Source organism: Rana temporaria, chromosome 9 (assembly GCF_905171775.1).
Source record: "Rana temporaria chromosome 9, aRanTem1.1, whole genome shotgun sequence".
Lineage (NCBI taxonomy): Eukaryota > Metazoa > Chordata > Amphibia > Anura > Ranidae > Rana > Rana temporaria.
In genome coordinates this window covers 138,132,183-138,157,528 of record NC_053497.1, presented here as the reverse complement: position 1 = coordinate 138,157,528, position 25,346 = coordinate 138,132,183, and the positions used below count along the sequence as shown (strand labels likewise).

Genomic DNA, 25,346 nt, shown 5'->3' with positions numbered 1-25,346 from the left:
TCTAACCAGGACAGAAGGCCAACAACAGAAGCAGCTGTGTTGCACCTACACCCTCTTGATACTCAGACCTCTTAGTAAAGAACACTGTTCCCCTGAGCACCAGGATGGTTTTGTTGGGTTCTTTCTGTTGAAATTCTGGCCCAGAACAGATGGGCAGTAGCAGTATCTGCTCACTGGAGCATGTTGGCTCATAGGACTGGTGGATGGAACAGGGGGTGCATTTTTTAATGTTGAATCTGTCTTATATTCAGTATTGAAACAATGCAGAAAAGTACATGTCAAATTCCAGTAAAACATACAAATATGCATATAGATAAAAGTAATATAATGCAAGACCTCACGATGAATATAATAAAAGTAAAAGTCATTAAGACATGTTATGATTAACAGGGTATCCGTATACAAAGTTAGAACCATTGCAATTGCGCATACATACATCTGTGTTACTGCCCATAAAAGAAAAGGAAGAAGATGAGAGAGATATTGAATTAATGAAAAATCGGCTTCTCCTTCACATACACACAAATATCTACTTAACGGTACAAGTTTAGGAGCTATTTACAGTGCCTATAGGTAAGCCTTATTATAGGCTTACCAATAGGTACAAGTCAGAGATGGGAGTTTACAACCACTTTAAAGGTTCAGCATAATATAGACATTAATGTTTTTAGAGTAAAAAAAAATCTTTAAATCAAGCCATCCTTGCCCTCTCTAGCTGTTTGTAATGTGAATGAATTCATTCTCAAATCTCCTCAAAAATCACAATAAAGACTCAGAATTCAGGTTTAGGTTTCCAACAGCTAAGAAACACGTGCTGTGTGTGCAGTCAAATTTTACAGATGAATTTCTCCATAATGCCCTATACCTTTAGGCCCCTTTCACACATACGGTTCCCGTGAGGATCCGTACATGTCTCATCCGCTTGCTCAGTGGGGATCGCTCCGCTGAGCCAGAAGATGACAGGGCAGTCCCTACACACCGCTCTCCAGGGCTTAAGTCCTGTGGGAACGGAGTTCCTGCACTTTTTTCACAGCAGGAACTCCGTTCCCTTTTGCAGGACTAGAGCAGCCGAGCCGCCCGAGCCAATCCTTCACTAAGCGGCGATGCCCAGCTCGAGTCACTGTCAGGGGCAGACGAACCTTAGTAATCCTTTGTTACTGGCCGCTTCCTGTATATGGATTCATTGGGTAGTGTGCGGGTATTCCGTCACTTCCTCGATGCCGCAATGTCTCCTGGGAGCTTTTGTCATTGTTCCCAGGAGACATTGCGGAGGTCTGCCGCGAGTTATCGTGGGATTTAGAAAGAACTCGCGGGTAACTTGCGAATACCCGCACACTACCCGATGAATCCATATACAGGAAGCGGCCAGTAAGATAAAGGATTACTAAGGTTCAGTGGATCGAAAAAAATAAAACATGCAGTTTAGTAATTATGCATATGAGCGTATCATTTTTTATTTATTTTTTGGTGGGGGAGTGGATCTTGGGTGGGAGTTCCCACACTTTTTTCCCCAGGACCTGACCCCTGCCGCTCTCCCCTATGGGGGGGATCGGATGAACATGGACCGTCTGTCCGTATTCACCCGATCCGATCCGCAGAGGGATGGAAAAATAGGATTTTCCTCCGTCTGCAAAATTGGATCATAGCGGGGACAGATGAGATCGGGTTCATCCGCTGACACCCGCTATCCCATAGGGATACATGTATGTCTGTATTTCATCAAAAAACGGATGGATGAAATATGGACATACTGTCCGCATGTGTGAAAGGGCCCTTAGATGAGAATTGTGGCTTGTTTTAAAGTGGAACTTTACTCTCTCAATCAACATTGACTATTTTTATTGCTTATAGTGCTAGTATTAGTAAATAGATAGGAAATTATATCATATTTACTTGTGTTTAAGCTTCTTTTTTTTTCTTTAGCTACTTCCTGGTTTCTATGCCTAGGCAAATGATGTCATATATCCCAGGAGTCTTCAGTAGGGGCTTATCTAAGCCCGCCCTCTCCTGCTTGCATGCCTGCGCTAAGGGCAGGGGGATTCCAGGAAGTAAATACATAAATCATCTACCCTTACTCAAGGTGGCAACGTCCAAAAATACTAGGGGGGATCTTTTTCTAAGTGATTTCTCAGCAAAATAAAGCATGGAGACCTGGATGGATGGGGGAGTTGCTTCGAATATTTAAAAATAATCAAATGGCATTTTTGGTTTCTGGTGCTCAGATGAAGTCTAGTTCTACATTGAAGGGCTTTATTCATAAAATGAAAAGGCTTTAGCTTGCACAATGTGTGGGCCCATGTTCGCTTTAAGGAACAGCTCTAGGAAAAATATTTTTATTGGGATGTAGATGAGTGGGGTTTGTATTACTGTCTGTGTCTTTTTTCAAGAAATGTTTGCTTACTTTCTGTCTAATATTACAGATACTAACAGTGATTTAAAAAAAAAAAAAAAAGTGGACTGTGGATATTTTCCTTCACTTCCTGTCCCAGTGACTCTCAATGTGTCAAATTATAACAGGGGTGTCACTGGAACAGGATGTGAGGTGAAATAACAGACAGCAATAAAAGCCTAATAGAGGTTCTATCCCTTCTCCACTCTATGCAAAATCAAAATCACCTATTGTGGTTTGGCTTTAAAATAAATAAATGGTATACTTGGACACCGTGTAAGTATCTATTTATATCATTTGTATTGCATGTGATAATTCATTTAAGCACAATTTCTGAAAGAATTGGCATGCAGTGCTAAGTATTAATTTCAGTTGGACCACATTTGATGCAACAGATCCACTCTGTTACAGCTGAAGAGCTCCTTCTATATCACATTTTTTACATGTATGCATAAAGTTCTCATAATCTAAATCAGGGGTCCTCACACTATGGCCTGCAGTACCGGATACGACCCACCAAAATAACTTATCCGACCCTAGCATGGGTCCCAATCCCGCAAGCCTCAAGGGCAGAAGGAGGAGTTGGCCAAATTAACTTTTGAAGTTAAAACACAGGTGATTGGTTGCTAGGACACAGGGCGGTCCTAGGCAACCAATCACCAGCTTGCTAATATGGAAAGTCACATAAAACCCCTGCCCTTCCCCCTTGATCCCTGCATTTTGAGCCTAACTCACTCCTGATCCCTGCGTTTTGAGTCTAACTCACTCCTGATCCCTGCGGTTTGAGCCCAACTCACTCCTGAACCCTGCGTTCTGAGCCCAACGCACTCCTGAACCCTGCGTTCTGAGCCCAACGCACTCCTGAACCCTGCGTTCTGAGCCCAACGCACTCCTGAACCCTGCGTTCTGAGCCCAACGCACTCCTGAACCCTGCGTTCTGAGCCCAACGCACTCCTGAACCCTGCGTTCTGAGCCCAACGCACTCCTGAACCCTGCGTTCTGAGCCCAACGCACTCCTGAACCCTGCGATCTGAGCACAACACACTACTGAACCCTGCGTTCTGAGCCCAGCGCTTTCCTGAACCCTGCGTTCTGAGCCCAACGCACTCTTGAACCCTGCGTTCTGAGCCCAACGCACTCCTGAACCCTGCGTTCTGAGCCCAACGCACTCCTGAACCCTGCGTTCTGACCCCAACACACTCCTGAACCCTGCGATCTGAGAACAACACACTACTGAACCCTGCGTTCTGCATAATAAGATATGTGCAGTGTGCATTAGAATTTGTTCATATTCTTTTCAAACTATAGTCCTGCCCCCCCCCCCCCACTCTGAGGGAGAGTGAATTGAATTAAAAAGTTTAAGGACCCTGATCTTAAAATGTATGAACAATTACAAGTACATTGAACAGACTATTTACTCACACAGTATGTGTTTGCTGTGCTCCTAGGGGGAAAAAAATCCTAGCATGATTGTTAATTAAAAAAACACATACTAATCTCTCTGTTGCATTATGTTATGTTTCAGGTGGTCACTATATATCATACTGTCAGAATGTGATTAATGGTCAGTGGTATGAATTTGATGACCAGTATGTCACAGAAGTACATGAGACGGTGGTTCAGAATGCAGAGGCCTATGTCTTGTTTTACAGGTGAGAAGGAGACTAAAGTTATTTTGCAATACATTGTTCAATTATGCTAGAATCTGCTGCACAGCTTATTTAAATTGTGCTGAGTTTGTGTTATAGGAAACCTCCACTGAGAAGAAAATGTAGCCCGACACGTCCTGACCTAGAAATCCTAGTTGCCTGGCTGCCTCCAAGTCAAGCAGAGGCTCATTGCTCATTCCCTGTTATGCCCCGTACACACAAGCGGAAGTTCTCTCAAGCTTACCTTGCATACACACGGTCTTTCGAGCGTTAAGAACGCGGTGACGTACAACACTAGGTCGAGGTGGAAAAAGAATTCAATGCTTCTGAGCATGCATCAAAATGGTTTCCGAGCATGCGTGTTCCCCCCCCCCCCCCCCCGTCGGAATTCCATACAGACGAACGGTTTTCCCGCTAGGATTTTTTCCTAACGGAAAAAAAGAGATCCTGCTCTCTTTTTTTTTTTGCCAGTTTTCCTGTAGGAAAAAGTCAGATGGAGCATACACAAGGTCGGGATTCCCGGCCAAAAGCTCTGATCAGAGTTTTTCCGACGGGAAAACCGGTCGTGTGTACGGGGCATTAGTCTCAGTGAAAGGTCTGCTCTTTTATGGGCACTTTTCAGCTCATGTATGATAGCCGTCATGTATTACACACAGATCAGCCATAACATTATGACCACTGACAGGTAAAATGAATAATATTGATTATCTCGTTATAATTGCATCTGAAAATGGGTAGGATATATTGGGCAGCAAGTTAAAATGTTGTCCCTGAAGTTGATATGTTGAAAGCAAAAAAAAAAATGGGCAAGCGTAAAGGATTTGAGCAACTTTGACAAGGGCCAAATTGTAATGGCTAGACAACTGGGTCAGAGCGACTCCAAAACTACAGCTCTTGCCCCCGGTCTGCAGGGGTCAGGACCGACTAAAAGTGGTCCAAGGAAAGAAAACCAGTAAACCAGTGACAGGGTCATGGGCAGCCAAGGCTCATTAATGCATTTCCGATCCTATAGAAGAGTCGAAAATTGCTGAAAACATTAATGCTAATGCTGGTTCTGATAGAAAGTTCTCAGAACACACAGTGCATCACAGTTTGTTGTGTATGGGGCTATATAGCTGCAGATCGGTCAGGGTGACCATGTTGATCCATATATACAACCAATACACTATAATAGGCACGTGAGCAATGGAAGGTGGTGACCTGGTCTGATGAATTACATTTTCTTTTACATTATGTGGATGGCTGGGTGCGTGTGAGTTGTTTCCTGGGGAAGAGATGGCACCAGGAAAACAGGCAGGCAGTGTGATGCGACTGACGGCTTGGTGCCAGATAGCATAGCATACATTCAGATGTCTAGTGAAATCCATGCCCCAACAGGTCAGGGCTGTTTTGGCAGCAAAAGGGGGACCTACTCCATAATAATTCTAGTGGTCATAATGTTATGGCTGATCAGTGTAAGTGCATCTAGCTGATAGAACAAACAACTGCCATGTTGCTTCCTCTACCTGGTTATTTACCAGCAGCTCTCAAAGTATCATGCCTTTTTGTGACAGCTTATACAAAACGATTTATCCTTATGGAACAAGAGGGATCCTGCAGTGTTTTAGCTGTTGCATGAAAGAAGACACTGAGGGCTAGATTCACATAGTTAGGCCGGCGTACCAGTAGATACGCCGACCTAACTCGGAATCTGCGCCAACCTAAGTTTAAGTGTATTCTCAAACTGAGATACACTTAAACCTAGCTAAGATACGACGGCTTGCGCCGTCCTATCTTAGGGTGCAATATTTAGGCTGGCCGCTAGGTGGCGCTTCCATTGCGGTCGGCGTAGAATATGTAAATCACTAGATACGCCTATTCACGAACGTACGCCCGGCCGACGCAGTACAGATACGCCGTTTACGTAATGCATTAGCAGGCCTAAAGTTATTCCATCAAATAGCTGGAATAGTAATGTTAAGTATGGCCGCCGTTCCCGTGTCGAAATTTGAAAATTTTACGTAGTTTGCGTAATTCGTCCGTGAATAGGGCTTTACGTCATTTACGTCCACGTCGAAATCAATAGGACCGTGTGGCGTACTTGGCCGCAATGCACACTGGGATATGTAGGCGGACGGTGCATGCGCCGTTCGTAAAATACGTCAATCACGTCCGGTCAAGCCCCATTAACGAAAAACACGCCCCCTCAGCCGAATTTGAATTAGCCACCCTTACGCCCGCCCGATTTACGCTACGCCGCCATAACTTAGCAGGCAAGTACTCTGTGAATCATGTACTTGCCTCGCTAACTTACGGCGGCGTAGTGTAAACACGATACGTTACGCCGCCGCAAAGTTAGGACGCCCTTTGTGAATCTACACCTATGGTTATTTCCCAGATGAGCTTGTTGATCCCGCCTGGGTAGCATTCACTTGGGTACTCCTGCAAAGATATCTCCTCGCCCTGCTGGGCATTTAAAAAACCTGTTCAATAAGCTACAGCTTTTGTACCGATCTGGGAACATAGACTCCAACATATATACAGTGCATCCAGAAAGTATTCACAGCGCTTCACTTTTTCCACATTTTGTTATGTTACAACCTTATTCCAAAATGGATTAAATTCAATATTTTCCTCAAAATTCTACAAACAAAACACCATGACAACATAAAAGACGTTTGTTTAACCGCTTGAGATCTGCGCTATAGACGAAAGAAGTCCACAGCGCGGCTCTCAAGTGCCGAGCGGACATCCCTGGATGTCCTGTTGTTGACATTCCCCGCGCGCGGGGAAACAACGTGCCCAGCGCATTGCTGGAAAGCCGATGCGTGTGTCTGAAGGCCGCGATGTCCGCCAGGTACCCGCGATCGGCGGTGACAGCAGGGATGTGGAGCTCTGTGTGTAAACACAGAGCGCCACGTCTTGTCAGGGAGAGAGGAGACCAATCTGTGTCCCTTGTACATAGGGACACAGCATCGGTCAGCTCCCCCAGTCAGTCCCCTCCCCCCACACAGTTAGAACACACCCAGGATACACATTTAATCCCTTCCTCACCCCCTAGGCCCCATAAAAAATAAATAAAATCTAGGACTATAAAGATGGATCTAACTGTGTACCCACGCAAATATTTTATGTATGTATTATGTTGTATGTATATGTTAAAGTATATGTTTTTATGTATGAAGAATCTATGAATTATATATGAGATGTTGATTTCTTTTAAAAAAAGTTTGTAAAGATTTTTCCTATGAGAAAAGAATAAAAACAATTTAAACACATAAAAAAAAATTCTGTTTAAAGCGGGGGTTCACCCGAAAAAAATTTTTTAACATTAGATTGAGGCTAATTACGGGAAGCACAAGCGGGTGTTTTTTTTTTTAAATCAATGCAGTACTTACCGTTTTAGAGATAGATGTTCTCCGCCGCTTCCGGGTATGGGCTGCGGGACTGGGCGTTCCTATTTGATTGACAGCCTTCCGACCGTCGCATACAGCGCGTCACTAGTTGCCGAAAGAAGCCGAACGTCGGTGCGGCTCTATACGGTATGGTCTGCGCACCGACGTTCGGCTACTTTCGGCAACTCGTGACGCGCTGTATGCGGCGGTCGGAAGGCTGTCAATCAAATAGGAACGCCCAGTCCCGCAGCCCATACCCGGAAGCGGCGGAGAACATCTATCTCTAAAACGGTAAGTACTGCATTGATTTAAAAAAAAACACCCGATTTGTGCTTCCTGTAATTAGCCTCAATCTGATGTTAAACATTTGTTTTTCAGGTGAACCCCCGCTTTAAGTATGTATTCTTAAAGGGGTGGTTCCCCCTAAAACACATTGCTAACAATAGATTCGTAAGACCCGTTACACTGCGGGTAGGCTGGCATTTTTTTTTTTTTTTTTTTTAAGTACATACCGAGATCTCCCAGTCTCGTCCCTTGTCGGTGGGCGTTCCTAGTTGATTGACGTTCCTCGGACGGGCGCGTACGTGACGTCACGACTTTCCGAAAGAAGCCGAACGTCGCTGCGCATGCGCCCTATAGAGCCGACTCTATACGGCGCCTGCGCAATGACGTTCGGCTTCTGTCGGAAAGTCGTGACGTCACGTATGCGCCCGTCCGAGGAACGTCAATCAAATAGGAACGCCCACCGCCAAGGGACGAGACGCCGAGATCTCGGTATGTACGAAAAAAAAAAAAAAAAGCCAGCCTACCCGCAGTGTAACGGGTCTTACGAATCTATTGTTAGAAATGTGTTTTAGGGGGAACCACCGCTTTAACTCAAAAAAGTACCTTCTCTAGCTCTCACCCTGTGATTTTGATTTCCCTTTAGATTGTGGCTGCATTAATTCTCCATGATCCCACTGTATGCAGGAAAGTAAGCACCCTCTGTTAGGCCCCTCTTACACTGGGGTGGGGCTGCGTCGGCGGCTATTTTTAGCAACGCTTTATCGTTAATTTTTCGGCTCTATTTGGCCACTAGCTGGACGCTTTTACCCCCCCGCGCTAGCGGCCTGAGAAAGGGTTAAAACTATGGTTGTCCTGATACCGATACTAGTATCGGGATCGATACCGAGCATTTGTGCGAGTACTGATCCGATACCCGGAAGTAGGCGGACAGAGAGGGGGCGGAGCCAGTGGGGTAGCGTGGACGGAGCCGTGGCATCGGATGCATAAATTTAGGGGAACGCCATGCAGTGTGTGTCACTGCCGGATCCGTCCCCCTAATGTTCCTGTGTTCCTGTGAATGGTCGTGTACGGCTGCGGGGCTATTGGCTAGTAAGACGGTGATGGCCTATCCGTGATCACCGCGGGGCAAGGCTAGCCAATCCACGATCACGGCAAGGGCTGGTCCCGCCTCCTTCTAGCCTCAGACCGATATTCTATCTTCCCCCTCCTCCAGGCTCCCTCTCTCCTCCGGACACCGTCTCCTCACCTCCATAAGCTGCAGGTGAGACTGTCAGTGCCCTCCATCAGTCAGTGCCCCCCTGTTAGTGCCCTCCATCAGTCAGTGCCCTCCAGTCAGTGCCCCCCATCCATCAGTGCCCCCTGTCATGCCCATTATTAAAAATATTGCATTGTGTGATATATAATGTATTATTCATTATGAAAAGGTGGGCTACACATCCATATGACAAGATACGATGTGATCTGTGCCTGGACTCATTTTATGGGAAATGTATATCATGCTCATTTTCCCCAATATTGGGGTGTTGAATAGGTGAAGTTTGGTTTTAAAGTGTATCTATACTCAACATCTTTTAGCTTTAGCTAGAGCAGGAAGCCATTAGGACTCCCGTCCGGTGCCATCTTCTTCTGGATTAAATAACAAATTATATTTGTCACATGACATTTAAAAAAAAGTATCGGTATTCGGTATCAGCGAGTACTTGAAAAAAAGTATGGGGACAACTCTAGTTAAAACCACCTGAAAGTGCATCTGCAGAGGCGCTTTGCCGGCGGTATAGCCGTGGTGCCCATTGAGCTGTACATACCTGTAAACCTTCTCTCACACTTGACATCTGTTCTACCCTCAGGAAGAGCAGCGAGGAGGCAGAGCGGGAACGGCAGAAAGTTATATCTTTAGCAGAGATGAAGGAATCGGGTCTGCTGCAGTTCTACATCTCCCGCGAGTGGCTCAATAAATTCAACACGTTCGCAGAGCCTGGACCAATCAGCAACCAGAGCTTTCTATGCTCACATGGAGGTATGCCCATCAGTATTGAATGCATTGGTAATATCATTTGCATCAGATTTATAGCTTGGGCTGTTCATTTGGGGCATTGAGCATTATGATTGACACATCCATACACTGTTGCATTTTCTGTATAATAAAAAGCACATTAACCACTTGCCTACTGGGCACATACACCCCCTTCCTGCCCAGGCCAATTTTCAGCTTTCAGCGCTGTCGCACTTTGAATGACAATTGTGTGGTCATGCAAAACTATACTCAATCAAAATTTTTAAAATTTTTTTTTTCCACACACAAATAGAGCTTTCTTTTGGTGGTCTTATTTAACTACTTGCCGACAAGCCGCCGTCGTTTTACGGTGGCAGATCGGCTCCACTGTGCGAGAGCCCGTAGCCCTACGTCGGCTCTCTCGCAGGCCACTAGTCCCCCGACTCCCGTGCCCGGCGGGCGCGATCGCCACCGGGCACACGCGATCGCTCATTACAGAGCGGGGACCGGGAGCTGTGTGTGTAAACACACAGCTCCCGGTCCTGTCATGGAGAGAAATGCTGATCTTCTGTTCATACAATGTATGAACAGAAGATCAGTCATTTCCCCTAGTGAGGCCACCCCCCCTACAGTTAGAACACACCCAGGGACATACTTAACCCCTTCCCCGCCCCCTAGTGTTAACCCCTTCACTGCCAGTGGCATTTTTATAGTAATCCAATGCATTTTTATAGCATTGATCGCTATAAAAATGCCAATGGTCCCAAAAATGTGTCAGCAGTGTCTGCCATAATGTCGCAGTACCGAAAAAAAACGTTGATCGCCGCCATTACTAGTAAAAAATAATAATAAAAATGTCATAAAAATACCCCCTATTTTGTAAACGCTATAACTTTTGCGCAAACCAATCAATAAACGTTTATTGCGTTTTTTTTTTTTTTACGAAAAATAGGTAGAAGACTACGCATCGGCCTAAACTGAGGAAAAAAAATGTTTTTTTATATATTTTTGGGGGATATTTATTATAGCAAAAAGTAAAAAATATAAATTTTTCTCATTTTGTTTATAGCGCAAAAACTATTCATGACGTCCTTGCATTGTCGGTCGCTAGGGGGCGCGCGCCCCCGCCGCATTACTCGGGACCCGGTGCGCGTGCCCCACAGCCACGATGTCCGCCGGGCACCCGCGATTGCCCGCAATCACGGCAGGACCATGGATCTGTGTGTGTAAACACACAGATCCATGTCCTGTCAGCGGTGAGGAGACTGATGTGTGTTTCCAGTACAGAGGAACACACATCGATCTCCTCCCCCAGTCAGTCCCCCTCCCCCTAACAGTTAAAACACACTTTAGGGAACATATTTAACCCCTTCAGCGTCCCCTAGTGTTAACCCCTTCCCTGCCAGTCACATTTACACAGTAATCAGTGCAGTTTTATAGCACTAATCGTTGTGAATGGTCCCAAAAATGTGTCAAAAGTGTCCGATATGTCCGCCGCAATGTCATGGTCACAATAAAAATCGCAGATCGCCTCCATTACTAGTAAAAAAATAAAAATGCCATAATTCTATTCCCTATTTTGTAGACGCTATAACTTTTGCGCAAACCGATCAAATACGCTTATTGCTATTTTTTTTTTACCAAAAATATGTAGAATACTTATCGGTCTAAACTGAGGAAAAAAAAATTATGATATTTATTAAATCAAAAAGTAAAAAATATTGTGTTTTTTCAAAATTGTCGCTCTTCTTTTGTTTATAGCGCAAAAAATAAAAACCGCAGAGGTGATCAAATACCACCAAAAGAAAGCTCTATTTGTGGGGAAAAAAGGGCGTCAATTTTGTTTGAATGACAATTGGGCGGTCGTGCGACGCCGTTTCCAAAGTGTGACAGCGCTGAAAACTAAAAATTGGTCTGGGCAGGAAGGGGGTGAAAATGCCCTGTATGGAAGTGGTTAATCGCCACTGTTTTTCTTCTTTTTTACTAAAGAAACAAAAAAAGACCAAAAATTTTTAAAAAATGGAATACATTTCTTTCATAGTTTGTTATAAAAGTTTGCAAACTGGTAATTTTTCTCTTTCACTGATGTGCGCTGATAAGGCTACACTGATGAGGTGGCACTGGTGGACACTGATGAGGAGGCACTGATAAGTGGCACTGAATTCCACTAAAAGGTGACACTGGTGGGAACTGATAGATGACACTTGTGGGCACTGATAGGTGGCACAGATGGGGACCGATGTCCCTGTAACAGAAGCTGGTTACCGGCTTTATTCTTTTATCCTCACGCTGATCATGATGAGAAAAAAAGCAGATATCCAGCTTCTGTTTACCACATGATCAGCTGTCAGCCAATGACAGCTAATCAGGAAGTAAAGGGTCTGTCATTGGCCCTTTACCCTGTTATGTGATCATCACCCCCGTGCGAACACAGGAGGACATCTATTGACGCCCTCTCGGCCACTGGAAGCCCACCCTGTAGCCGTCATTTGGCTATAGCACGGGCAGAAAGTGGTTAATCAATAATTATTCATGCATCTTGTTACGCAGTTGAATCCTCTAACCCAGTTTCAGACTTTCTATATATTATTTTTTTGTAGGAATTCCTCCTAACAAGTATCATTATATTGATGACCTGGTGGTAATCCTGCCTCCGAATGTTTGGGAATATTTGTACAATAGGTAATTATGCCACTTTATTTATTCTGTGTGCCATGCAATACTGTTACTATTATAAGTATTCTGACTTGATGTTTTGATGTTAGACTGTGAACAACAGTATTTAGAGTGAGTTATACATAATTTCAGTTGGTAAACGCTGTTTGATGTCTGCCTGAGATGTAGAATAATTACTTTATTGTAGTATTAGCCCAGGTTCACACTGCTGTGTCATGAAAGTTGCGTGACTTCCGATCCGACTTCCCTGCAACTTAAAGCGGGGGTTCACCCTAAAAACAATTTTCTAACATTACATCCAGGATACTAACAACATTTACAGTATGCAGGTCTTTTTTTTTTTATCGCCGTACATACCGTTATACTGTATTGTGATTTTCTCCCCGGCTTACGGGTTCTGATTCCTGCGGGACTGGGCGTTCCTATCCCTGGGTTAGATGATTGACGTCTGGTGAAACAGTTCCCATGTCGCACAAGGCGCGTCACCAGATTTCCGTAAATAGCCGAGCTGCGAGTCGGCGCTATACGGCGCCTGCCGTGTAGAGCTGACTGCGCAGGCGCCGTATAGGGCCGACTCGCAGCTCGGCTATTTACGGAAATCTGGTGCCAATAGACAAGCCCACGAGAGCATGTCGTTTGAACCCTTTTTGGCTCTCATTACTGCCTGAAGAAGATGACCTCACTACTAAATGGAGGTCATACTTCGAGGTATATATGGACCTAACTGTATGTAGTGGAGTGGTTCCTGCATTCCAGCAGTGGTAAGTGCCTGGGTGCTTCCATTAGGGGTAGGTATATTCCAGTGCTATAATGGGCACTGTTCTGCCTCTCCAAACTAAGCACTGTAATTGTGATCTTTATACAGTACAGACCACAAGTTTGGACACACCTTCTCATTCAAAGAGTTTTCTTTATTTTCATGACTATGAAAATTGTAGATTCACACTGAAGGCATCAAAACTATGAATTAACACATGTGCAATTATACATAACAAAAAATGTCATATTCTAGGTTCTTCAAAGTAGCCACCTTTTGCAGCAGACACATCTCTAGAACTGGTAAGAGGAGACTGTGTGAATCAGGCCTTCATGGTAGAATATCTGCTAGGAAACCACTGCTAAAGAAAGGCAACAAGCAGAAGAGACTTGTTTGGGCTAAAGAACACAAGGAATGGACATTAGACCAGTGGAAATTGTGCTTTGGTCTGATGAGTCCAAACTTGAGATCTTTGGTTCCAACCCCTGTGTCTTTGTGCGATACAGAAAAGGTGAACGGATGGACTCTACATGCCTGGTTCCCACCGTGAAGCATGGAGAAGGAGGTGTGGGGGTGCTTTGCTGGTGACACTGTTGGGGATTTATTCAAAATTGAAGGCATACTGAACCAGCATGGCTACCACAGCATCTTGCAGCGGCATGCTATTCCATCCGGTTTGCGTTTAGTTGGGCCATCACCCCAAACACACCTCCAGGCTGTGTAAGGGCTATTTGACCAAGGAGAGTGATGGGGTGCTGCGCCAGGTGACTACCTCTTGAAGCTCATCAAGAGAATGCCAAGAGTGTGCCAAGCAGTAATCAAAGCAAACGTTGGCTACTTTGAAGAACCTAGAATATGAAATATATTTTCAGTTGTTTCACACTTTTTTGTTATGTATAATTCCACATGTGTTAATTTATAGTTTTGATGCCTTCAATGTGAATCTACAATTTTCATAGTCATGAAAATAAAGAAAACTCTTTGAATGAGAAGGTGTGTCCAAAAGGTGTGTCCAAACTTTTGGTCTGTACTGTATCTGATCCAGTTGTGACAAGATAGCTGTAGCTTACGGTCTGCATAGAATTAGCAGACAGTTACTCAATCCAAATGAAATCCTGCAGATCTTAAAAGGATTTTTAATCCAGAAACTTGTGCAGATCATAGGAGATGAATGTCAGGTCAAAAAAGCATAGTGTGTCTAACTGCAGCAGAATACAGTACATGTGGTGAATGGAGGCTGAAGAAAGAAGAAGGGTGGGACTAACTACATAGAACATCTTTTAACTACGGAGCAAGGTAGGGGCAAAATGTATGAAGACTTCTAACCAGCGTTGATTTGCAAAGCATGTTAACATTTACTGTTGTATGAATATATACGGTTGACTCTACCTATAAGCACAACCACATAACTGTTTTTTAACCATATAAATACATATACATGCTCTATCTTTTTAAATATGTTGTACAATAATATTTCGTGATTTTATGCATGGTTTATAGACTGTGTTTGGCCTATATAGTCAGATTTTTTTTTCCTTTACAATATATACAGTATATATGTTAACCATGATTATCACCATTATTTCTCTTATAGTTTGATGTTTGGAGTGCGGCGCCTCACCTAAATGCCAGACCAGTTAGAAATTGGTTGATGTTCTTTTGTCCTTTGACCACATGCTTACTGGGCACTTAAACCCCCCTCCTGCCCAGACCAATTTTCAGCTTGAATGATAATTGCGCGGTCATGCTACACTGTACCCAAATGAAATTTGTATCATGTTTTTCCCCACAAATAGAGCTTTCTTTTGGTGGTATTTGATCACCTCTGCGGTTTTTATTTAAAAAAAATACAAAACAGATTTAAAAAAAATACAAAATGCAAAGAGGGCATTATTTTGTTGTACAACTTTGCAAACGGGTAATTTTTCTCCTTCATTGATGTACGCTGATGAGGCTGCACTGATGAGCACTGATAGGCGGCACTGGTGGGCACTGAGAGGTGGCATTAGTGGGCACAGAGGTGGCACTGAAGGGCATTGATAGGTGGCACTGATTGGTGGCAGTGATTGGCACTGATGGGTGGCAGTGATGGGCACTGATCAGCACTGGTAGGTGACATTTATAGGCAGCACTGCTAGGTGGCACTGATGAGGCACTGTCTGGCACCACTGGTGGGCATTGATAGGTGGTACTGATTACCGAGCTTTGTTTAGATCACGTGATCAGCTATCATTGGCTGACAGCTGATCACAAGGTAAGGGGCCGTGATCACCCGAGTCTCGGGGGCGTGCAAAGGGGAGGACGTCTATTGACGTCCTCCCGGCAATTGGGGTCCCGACAATTGGGGTCCTGTAAATTGTGAGGTGGAGCCTCCATGGATTAGACTTATTTTTCTAGCACATCCCACAGTCAACACTTTTTTTTACAATCCTATATACACAATCTCATACCCACAGTTGATCTTGAATTGATCAGACCAGGCCACCTTTTCGTCCATTGCTCTTTTGTCCAGTTCTGATGCTTACAATCCCATTTTGTAGGCACTTTTGCTGTAGACACGGGTCAGCATGGGCACCCTGATGAAGGCCTTAATGCAACAAAATGCAATGCACTGTGTGTTCTGGCACCTCTCTGCTGAAAAAGTTCATGCTGATTCCAATAATTTAAACTACAGTAGCTCATCTATTGGATTGGATTACATGGGACTTTAGGGACAACATGTTCACTTGCTGCCTAATAGAGATAATCTATGGTATTCAGTTTACCTGTCGGTGTTTCTAGTGTTATGGCTGATCGTGTATAGAGAGGTTATACTATTCAGAGATAAATGATCAAGCCTGTGCCTTGGCTGCTTCTGATTGGATGAGATCTGTCTTTGGCAGCTCTGTGACACCATCTGCTGATTTCCTTGCAGATTTGGAGGCGGCCCAGCTGTGAACCATCTCTATGTTTGCTCAATATGTCAGGTGGAAATCGAAGCTTTAGCAAAGCGCCGGAAAACCGAGATTGACACCTTTATTAAGGTAATAGTTGGCTGCGAAATGTGACGTCCCCCCTGTGTGAACATTTCTTTTCGCTGTTTGCAGAGCTGCTAAAATCCCCAGTGCTGTCATTGTATACTAACATTTTCTTAGTACACCGTTTTCACATGTACAGGGCGGAATCCTGTATCCTCTGTCCCAGTGTAAACTCCAGAGGTCGTCAAAGCTAAATTCCAAGTAGATATAAAAACAAAATTAAATGAGTTGTGCATTGCTTTAGAAGTGGTAAAAGTGTATCTAAACTCAAATACAAAATTGTAATATATTGTAGCCTACCACTCCTTAGCTGTGGTTATTGCATTTTCTTTCCATATATAGACTTCTCTTTCCATATTTTTTCCTGGTGATCCTCCTAGTAACATACTTCCTTTCCTAGAGTGACAACGCTCACTCCCTGCACTGTATCTATGGAGGACATACAAAAGTACAGGAAATATGTGGGACTTTACATGTACCTCATTACAGTGGTGGCTGGTGCTCAATATTTTTTTTGGGGGGGGGGGGCAGCAAAAAACCTGCTTTCGCTTCCCGCTGCCGCCAGAGCCCCCTCCTCATTAGCACAGCCTCCACCCTGCCCAGGGAAGGACAGGAGGGTAGCATCCTTACCTTGGGAGATGTCCACCAGGCTCTCTAGCAGTGTGGCTGCTTTGGTGCTATGTGGCGAGGTGGAGACTGACCCGGGTTGGATCCAAGGCAGTCGCGCTAGATACCGCTGCAGCCAATACAGGCTCCTGCCAGGCTTATGACTGGAAGGACCCACTCCAACAGGCATTGCGTCTCCTTCCAGCCCGCTTCCTGATTGGCCAGGAGGAGAAGCAGGAAAACATTAGCGAATATGTATTCGCTAATGTCACACAAGTTGGTGGGCTCATGTGCTTAAAAAAAAACAAACAAACATTTAAATCCATGCGTCCGGTGCCCTGCATGGGGATCAGGGGATGGGTTGCATGGATTAGGCGCATATGAAACAGCCGCCACTGCCTCCTTGGGTATAATACAGACAAGAAAGGACTGTTTATATATAAAAATATCACGAATATTAAAATAAGTTAAAAACATATCCATAGATTAGCCATCCAAGGTAATTTGTTTTCTGTCATTAGGATCCGTTTATAGAGTCAACGCGTTTCGCGGGCAACCCCGCTTCATCAGGGCCTCGGATCTTATTATAGAGTACTGTAAACGTGTACATGAAAAGTTTAAAAAAACTATTAGGTGGGCACCTTAACGATCACAACATACAGGGATATACAATGTACTATTAACATAAACACAAGTGCACACACACACCACAGGTTGAACTAGATGAACTGGTGTATTTTCTCTTTCGTTCATGGACGGACACAGCCCTAATCTTGACAAAGTGGGTATTAGCGTTCATTCAGGAGTGACTAGGCAAAAACTTGTAGAAAGTGTTAAACACATCACACCTAATACAGTACCGCCTGGGGGGCGGTGACTCTGGGTATAACCCCTCTTTCTGCATCTCGCAGATCAGTTTTTTTTCTGCCTAGCAAAGGAGAAGACATGGCTCCCTCCGGGCCCATAGGCCTGGAGATTTATTCCAAATTGAATTTTATTTTTTTATTCCTGTGATTTACGATGAACTGCCGACTGGGTGACAGGCTGGATCCCAGATCCTTGTAGTCCCCCCAGTTTCGGCCATAGTGCGTGTGCCGACTGTAGCTACGCGATGAGTCGTCCACGACATGCCCGTCACTCTATGGGTGGCTGGTGAGCTACACACTCCAGGGCACGCATATGACCGGTCTATAGGGCCGAGTCGCAGCGGCCGGGCCAACAGTCACCTCCGTAACCATGCGGAAGATGGTCTGTCTGGGATGCTTCCAGCATAATCCACACAGGAAGGGTAAGTAGTAATACCCTGCTTCGGCAAGAGAACCTAGCTGGACATTCCCGGGGAGGTCGAGTAGGGGGTTCCATTCCTCCTTTCCTCCTTCCCTCCGCTCCTCCCTGGGCTCTCTGAGCTAGGCTGGCTGCTGGGGCCGGGGGTTCACCTGGGGGGGGCTCCACCTGTCAGGGAACTGCACTGTACGTCCACTTACAATGCTAGTGAGCTGCCATGAAAAGTTTTGCTTACCTGTCTGTTCTCCCTCCATGCTGTCGGCATCCATTTTGGCGGTGCCCAGCGCCTGTTTGCCCTCTATCTACTGCTTGGCGGCCATTTTCTTGTGGTCCACACTGTGTTTGCCTCTATATGCCGCTCAGCTGCCATTTTCTTGCAGCGTTTTTTGACCTCTATCTGCGGCCATTTTCTCGTGGTCCATGCCGTATCACAGCATTTAAACAGCGCAAGCTTGCAGACACGTACTGCGGAGTGGTCAGACTGACACAGACAGCTGACAAGGAGAAGCAGCTCAAGTAGGAAGCGGAAGGCAGCCGTACGATACTGTTGCAGGGTGGTGAGTCCTCTGGGGGGGAACCCCTTGTCTGTCGCAACTAGGAGGGTGGGTTGTTGTACCTTGCCTTGGAATGCCTGTGGGTGTCAGGCGCGTGGGTCAGAAGCAGACGCTTTTTCCCCTGAAACACCTAAGTTAGCAATTGATGTCCCTGCACCCGATGTATCAGACGCTATGTTGGCAATCCTAGATGCTTTTGTTGCCAAGGTGGAAGCGGCACGTGGGAATACAGGGGGTAAAAACACCCCCTCCCCCCGCCATCCTCTGGGGACAACTCTGATGCAGAGCCGGGTCCAGCTTCGGCTCCGGCTCATGACCCTGGCTCTGATGTATCTGAAATAGAAAAAAATACTGCGCTTGTTCTGAATTAATATTGTGAAAAGCCGTGACTAAAAAATGTTTTACAACATCAAACAGACTATAAAGGGAAAAAGGGAAAAAAAAGTCACGCTAAATGTGTCTTTTAGTATAATGCACTGAAACCTGCGCCGAGGCGTGCAAAAATTTAAGTGACAAATAATGAAAAACACTGTGAACAACAGAAAAAATAAGAGGTTTAGTGCACGATTATGGATAAACCATAATCCACCATAAAGTCCAAAACTGAAGAAAATTTCTTCTCAATCAATATTCTTCCAGGTGTGAATGATCCCCAAAACGTCCCGAGAAAAAGTGATGATAGAAGCACCTCCACCACGATCACACAGTCTCTTACCGGAACTATATTAACTCTTAATTACAGGAGATCATATACAGCATATAATGATGTTAATCCTTTAGGCCTTGTACACACAACCGAACATGTCCGATGAAACATGTCCGAGGGACCGTTTCCAGCGGACAAGGCTGAATTGTCCATTGGTCTGATGTGTGTACACACCATCAGACCAAAATCCCTGCGGACAGAGAACGCGGTGACGTAGAAGACACCGACGTTCTCAAACACAGAAGTGCAATGCTTCCACGCATGCGTTGAATCAATTTGACGCATGCACGGGATTTCGGGACGCTGGTTACACGTCATAAGCAGCGGACATGTCCGATTAGGTGTACATGTTTCCAGCGGACAAGTTTCTTGGCTTGCTAAGAAACTTTTGTCCGCTGGAAACCTGTCCGCTAGGCCGGGAAACCTGTCCGCTAGGCCGTACACACGGTCGGACATGTCCGCGGAAACTGGTCCGCGGACCAGTTTCAGCGGACATGTTCGACCATGTGTACCAGTTTCAGCGGACATGTTCGACCGTGTGTACAAGGCCTAAGACGTATCTCCAGCCCGGGACAATCACAGTGATGGATGGCCTCAAACAATATGCCCATAAAGAATATATAGGAAGGAAGAGGGAACTCGCATAGCATAAAATCCTTGAGTTTTAATGAATAATAAAAAGATGTACACTTACATCAATACTGTAAACATGGAGCATCTAATAAAAATAAGCCGGCCAGCTCCCTGAACATGCAGCCCGTATCTTCCGGGTCTGATCACTTGACACGGCGACGTCAGAACATCGCCTCCCAACGTTTCGTAACGTTAAAACTCGAGGATTTTATGCTATGTGAGTTCCCTCTTCCTTCCTATATATTCCTTATCGGCATATTGTTTGAGACCATCCATCACTGTGATTGTCCCGGGCTGGAGATACGTCTTAAGGATTAACATCATTATACGCTGTATATGATCTCCTGTAATTAAGAGATCATATAGTTCCAGTAAGAGACAGTGCGTGATTGTGGTGGAGGTGCTTCTATCATCACCCTTTCTTGGGACGTTTTGGGGATCATTCACACCTGGGAGAATATTGATTGAGAACAATTTTCTTCAGTTTTGGACTTTATGGTGGATTATGGTTTATCCATAATCGTGCACTAAACCTCTTATTTTTTTTGTTGTTGTTCACCGTGTTTTTGCACGTCTCGTCTGATGTATCTGAGGATGCGGCTAAGGTGTTTCCTTGTGTGTCTTATCTAGACAAACTTTTATACAAGGAGTAGGACAAATTTGAGCCTCAAGCTACGTGGTGGTGTTACGCCATCTACTTTGGCTAAAGTGTTGGTCGGTAGACCAATCTTCCAAGAAGGCCCTGATGGATTTGCCCTTTAAGGGCGACAGACTTTTCGGAGCATCCCTGGATGACATTATTAAAGATGCCACAGGAGGTAAGAGTACGCTGCTCCCACAATCCATAAACGGTAAGGAGCCACGCCGTAGGCAAGGGCCCTCCTTCACCGCGCACAAGCGTTTTTTTCGTCCACCCAGTGCGGCAGGTAAAAGACCCTAGGCCGATAAAGCGCCTGCTGAGGGACAGAAGCGTCTCTGCAGGCTTGTTGGGCTTGCGAAAGCAAACAAATCTACGCGTCCGCATGAAGGTCTGTCCCCACCTATCTCTCGAGTTGGGGGGACGTCTTCGCGACCCGGTGGGCATCTCAGATCCCCGACTGGTGGGTTTGCAAAGTAGTTTCCTCAGGGTACAAGATAGTTTCTCTCTTGCCCACCAAACAGATTTTTTCCCTCCAACCTCCAGCTTCAGCCGACTCGTCTGGAAGCCCTTTATGGGGCGGTTCAAGACCTGCTGATACACAGGGTAATCAGTCCTGTACCAGTACAGGAACAATTTCAAGGGTTTTACTCAAATCTGTTCGTAGTACCAAAGAAGGAAGGGATTCGTCCAATCCTGGATCTCAGGGCCCTCAATTGCTTTGTGAAGGTACAAGGATTCTGGATGGAATCGGTTCGCTCTGTTGTCGTGGCCCTCCATCAGGGGGATTTTCTGGCGTCCTTGGACATCAGGGACGCATACTTGCATGTCCCCATATGCACTAGGCATCAGAGGTGTCTGATAGTGGTCTTCCCCCGACCGCAAAGCGCCATTTGTGGCTCTCCCCTTTGGCCTGGCATCGGCACCAAAGGTGTTCACCAAGGTGCTCGCCCCGATTCTGGCCCTACTAAGACAGCGTGGCATCGCTATCGTGGGCTACTTGGACGATCTTCTTCTGAGGGCCACTTCAAGCTCAGAATTAGAGAAATTGACATCCCAAAGATGGTCGTCACTCCACTTTTGCATGCGAGTCCTGGGCCTCATGGTAGCCTCCTTTGAGGCGGTACCGTACGCTCAATTTTACACGCGAGTGTTGCAGAAGGAAATTCTGTCCAGATGGGACAAGAGCCCATCATCCCTGGATTGTCAAATCCGGGTGAGCCACCTTGTCAGGACCTCCCTAGTTTGGTGGCTGACATCACCGGCACTTCTGTCCGGGAAGTCGTTCCTTACTTTTCACTGGATGGTAGTCACGACGGATGCCAGCCTTACTGGTTGGGGGGTTCAGTCGACTGAGGGTCACTGGACTCCGGAGGAATCCCACTTGCCGATCAATGTCCTGGAACTCCGGGCAATCAGGCTGTACCTCTCCACATGGTCTCAGAGGCTACAGGGGGCGTCCAGTCAGGATCCAGTCGGACAATGCCACGGCGGTGGCGTATGTCAACCATCAAGGAGAAACAAGAAGCTTGGCTGCAGCATCGGAGGTCACTCACATCCTAGGGTGGACAGAAAGGAGCATGTCGGCCGTATACATTCCAGGCATGGAAAACTGTCAGGCGGACTACCTGAGTCGCCAGATGCTGGACCAAGGAGAATGGTCTCTGCACCCCGATGTGTTTCAGCTCCTTTGCCAAAGATGGGGCATGCCAGACATCGATCTCCTGGTGTCTCGACTCAATCGGAAGGTATTAAGGTTCGTGGCCAGGTCAAGAGACCCATGGGCAGACGCAACAGATGCGTTGGTGGCACCGTGGAGTCGGTACCGACTAATCTATGCCTTCCCTCCTCTGAGGCTCCTTCCTCATCTGCTTCACAGAGTGGAGGCAGAGGGGATCCTAATTGCTCTGGACTGGCCTTGGTATGCTGACCTAGTGCATCTAGTAGCAGACGTCCCTTGGTGTCTACCGCTGAGAGAGAACCTGCTGTTGCAAGGTCCCATACTTCATCCTGCTTTACAGTCACTGGCTTTAACGGCATGGCTATTGAAAGCCAGGTGCTAAGAGACCAGGGCCTGTCGGATTCAGTGATTTCTACCATGAGGAGGGCTCGGAAACTATCCTCTAGGAAGATTTACCATCACACTTGGAAGGCCTACATATCCATTTGTGAGGAGATGAGGTGGAATCCGCGTACTAATTGTGGTCCACCCCCTGCTGTAAAAAACAGCAGGACTCTGGAAGCCAAAGCTTACCTCAAGCACGATTAAGGGGCAGATTTCTGCCCTGACTGTTTTTTTTCCAACGACCCCTGGGCGGCTCACTCTCTAGTGAGTATGTTTGTACAGGGGGTTCGGTATGTGGCCCCTCCGGTCCGCCCTCCACTACCTCCGGGGAACCTGATTCTGGTACTCTCGTTGCTTCAGAAGCCACCGTTTGTCAACAAGGGAACTTCCCTAATGTTCTCACTTTCTCAGAAAGTGGTCTTTTTGGTGGCTGTTGCGTCAGTTATATGGGTTTCTGAGCTGGCAGCCTTGTCATGCAAGGCTCCTTATCTGATCCTCCACAAGGATAAGGTGATGCTGCATCTGCAGCCTTCCTTTCTTCCTAAGGTCGTTTCAGCCTTCCATCTCAATGAGGACATTGTACTTCCATCCTTGTGTCCTCGTCCGTCGCTTTCTAAGGAGGCAGCGTTGCATTCCTTGCACGTTTCCGAGCTTTGAGAGTATACTTGGCTTCTACCGCTCCGTACTGGGGGTCAGGCTCACTGTTTGTTTCGGTGGCTGGTCCCAAGAAGGGCCTGGCGGTCTTGTCGGCCACCATCTCGAGGTGGATCCGACAGATCGTGATCAGGCTTACAACATAAAAGGTCGGGGGCCCCCCTGTCCTGTCACGGCGCACTCGACCAGGGCAATAGGTTCCTCTTGGGCTTTCCGACATCAAGCGTCTGTTTCCCAGGTGTGTAGGGCGGCGACTTGGTCGTCCGTTCACACTTTCACTAAATTCTACAAGGTTGATATGAGTGCATCTTCGGATGCTTCTTTGGGCCACAAGGTTTTGCAGGCGGCTGTTTAAGTTGCAACTCCTCAGTTGAAGAGCTCTGTTTTGTTTTTGTGTGAAGTTTCTTTCTTTGCTGTTCCCACCCCTCGTTTTTGACACTGCTTTGGGACTGTCAAGATTGAGGCTGTATCCGTCCATGAACGAAAGAGAAAATAGAATTTTTGTACTCACCGTAAAATCCTTTTATCTGAGTTCATGGACGGACACAGCACCCACCCCTCCTTTTAGGTTTGTACTGTTTTTTTGACAAACTGATCTGCGAGAAGCAGAGAGAGGGGTTATACCCAGAGGGGCCGCCCCCTGGGCGGTACTGTATCAGGTGTGATGTGTTTAACACTTTCTACAAGTTTCTGCCTAGTCACTCCTAAATGAAGGCTAACACTTTCTACAAGTTTCTGCCTAGTCACTCCTAAATGAAGGCTAATACCCACTTTGTCAAGATTAAGGCTGTGTCTGTCCATGAACTCGAAAAAAAAGGATTTTATGGTGAGTACAAAAATCCTATTTTTTTCAACCTCACCAACTATGTAAAAACAAATTGTTTGGAGGTGAAAAAGTCTGGCAGGCCCATGGGGAAACCAACCAAAAACCCCTTGATGGATACTCCACATTCAAAATGGGGAATGATATAAAGAGGACCATGGATCAAAAGGAAGGTTGGTATTGATGCCCAAACTAGAATCTAAAGTGCTATATATGTTACATCTGGCATCTTACAAAGGGTCTGACATGGCGAACTATATTACCTTCCTTCTGATCCATAGTCCTCTTTGTGGACCTAAGATGAATTCCCCATCCAGGAGGTTTGGAAAAACATATCATTACCTATTTTTGCATGTGGAGTATCCCTCAAGGGGTTCTTGGTTGGTTTCCCCAGGGGACTGGCAGGCTTTTTCACCACCAAACAATTTATGTACACATTTACAGTACTCTATAAGATCCAGGGCCCCTGATGAAGCGGGATTGCCTGTGAAAAGCACTGGCGCTCTAAACGGATCCTAAAGCCAGGAAAAAAAAAAAAAAACATCCAAGGTAATTTAACTTTGTCTTTGTCTGCATTATACCCAAGGAGGTACATGTATTTCCCATATATTAGATCCAGTCAGGCTCATCTGAATGTACATGTGCTGCCAGGAGGAGAGAGCAGAGCTGATGGCATATCAGTGTGTTGGTACTCACTTAGCTTATTTTTTTTTATTTTATTAAAACCAGTGCATGGTACCAAGATGTGTCCTTATATCATTGTAATAAAATCCCCTGCACAGCAGGACTCAGGCTAAATGAAGTACCAGGAGCTGGTGGGACTCTTCTACATTGCACTGTGCTGTCAGTCTAACACAGGAAGCATACAAGACAGTGAGAGAGAAAGTGATTACCTTCTTTCTTATATTGCCTGTACAGGATGTAGAGGTACAGGCATACCCCACTTGTGTATCTACTCTGGCCATTAGGAAAGGTTGAGACTTTTTCTGATAATAACACTGTTGCACTACACTAATGCTGGCCATACACTATACAAAAAAATCGGGCAAACGTTCATTTTTCGAAAATGGGTTTGGCCGAAAACCCAGCGCAAACGATGGTGTCATCATGTAATGACCGATATATCGTTCAGTGGACATAAATAAAAAAAAACGTTTTTTTGTTTTACATAGACCTAGTGCAGACAGTTCGGACGGGAAATGCATTAACCTTTCAATTTATCGTTCGTTCGGCAGAAAATTTCC

The 25,346-nt window shown here is 45.6% G+C and overlaps 1 protein-coding gene across 2 annotated transcripts in view; it reads left to right on the top strand.

Moving 5' to 3' along the window:
- The window catches only part of USP20 (ubiquitin specific peptidase 20), a 105,597-nt gene that overhangs the window by 68,170 nt on the left and 12,081 nt on the right, over window positions 1-25,346 (top strand). For both annotated transcript variants that reach the window (XM_040324647.1, XM_040324646.1), the window contains 4 exons: window positions 3,915-4,041; window positions 9,545-9,714; window positions 12,291-12,372; window positions 16,038-16,146. In XM_040324647.1, coding sequence (XP_040180581.1) covers window positions 3,915-4,041; window positions 9,545-9,714; window positions 12,291-12,372; window positions 16,038-16,146 — 488 coding nt within the window. The remainder of the gene's footprint in view (window positions 1-3,914; window positions 4,042-9,544; window positions 9,715-12,290; window positions 12,373-16,037; window positions 16,147-25,346) is intronic.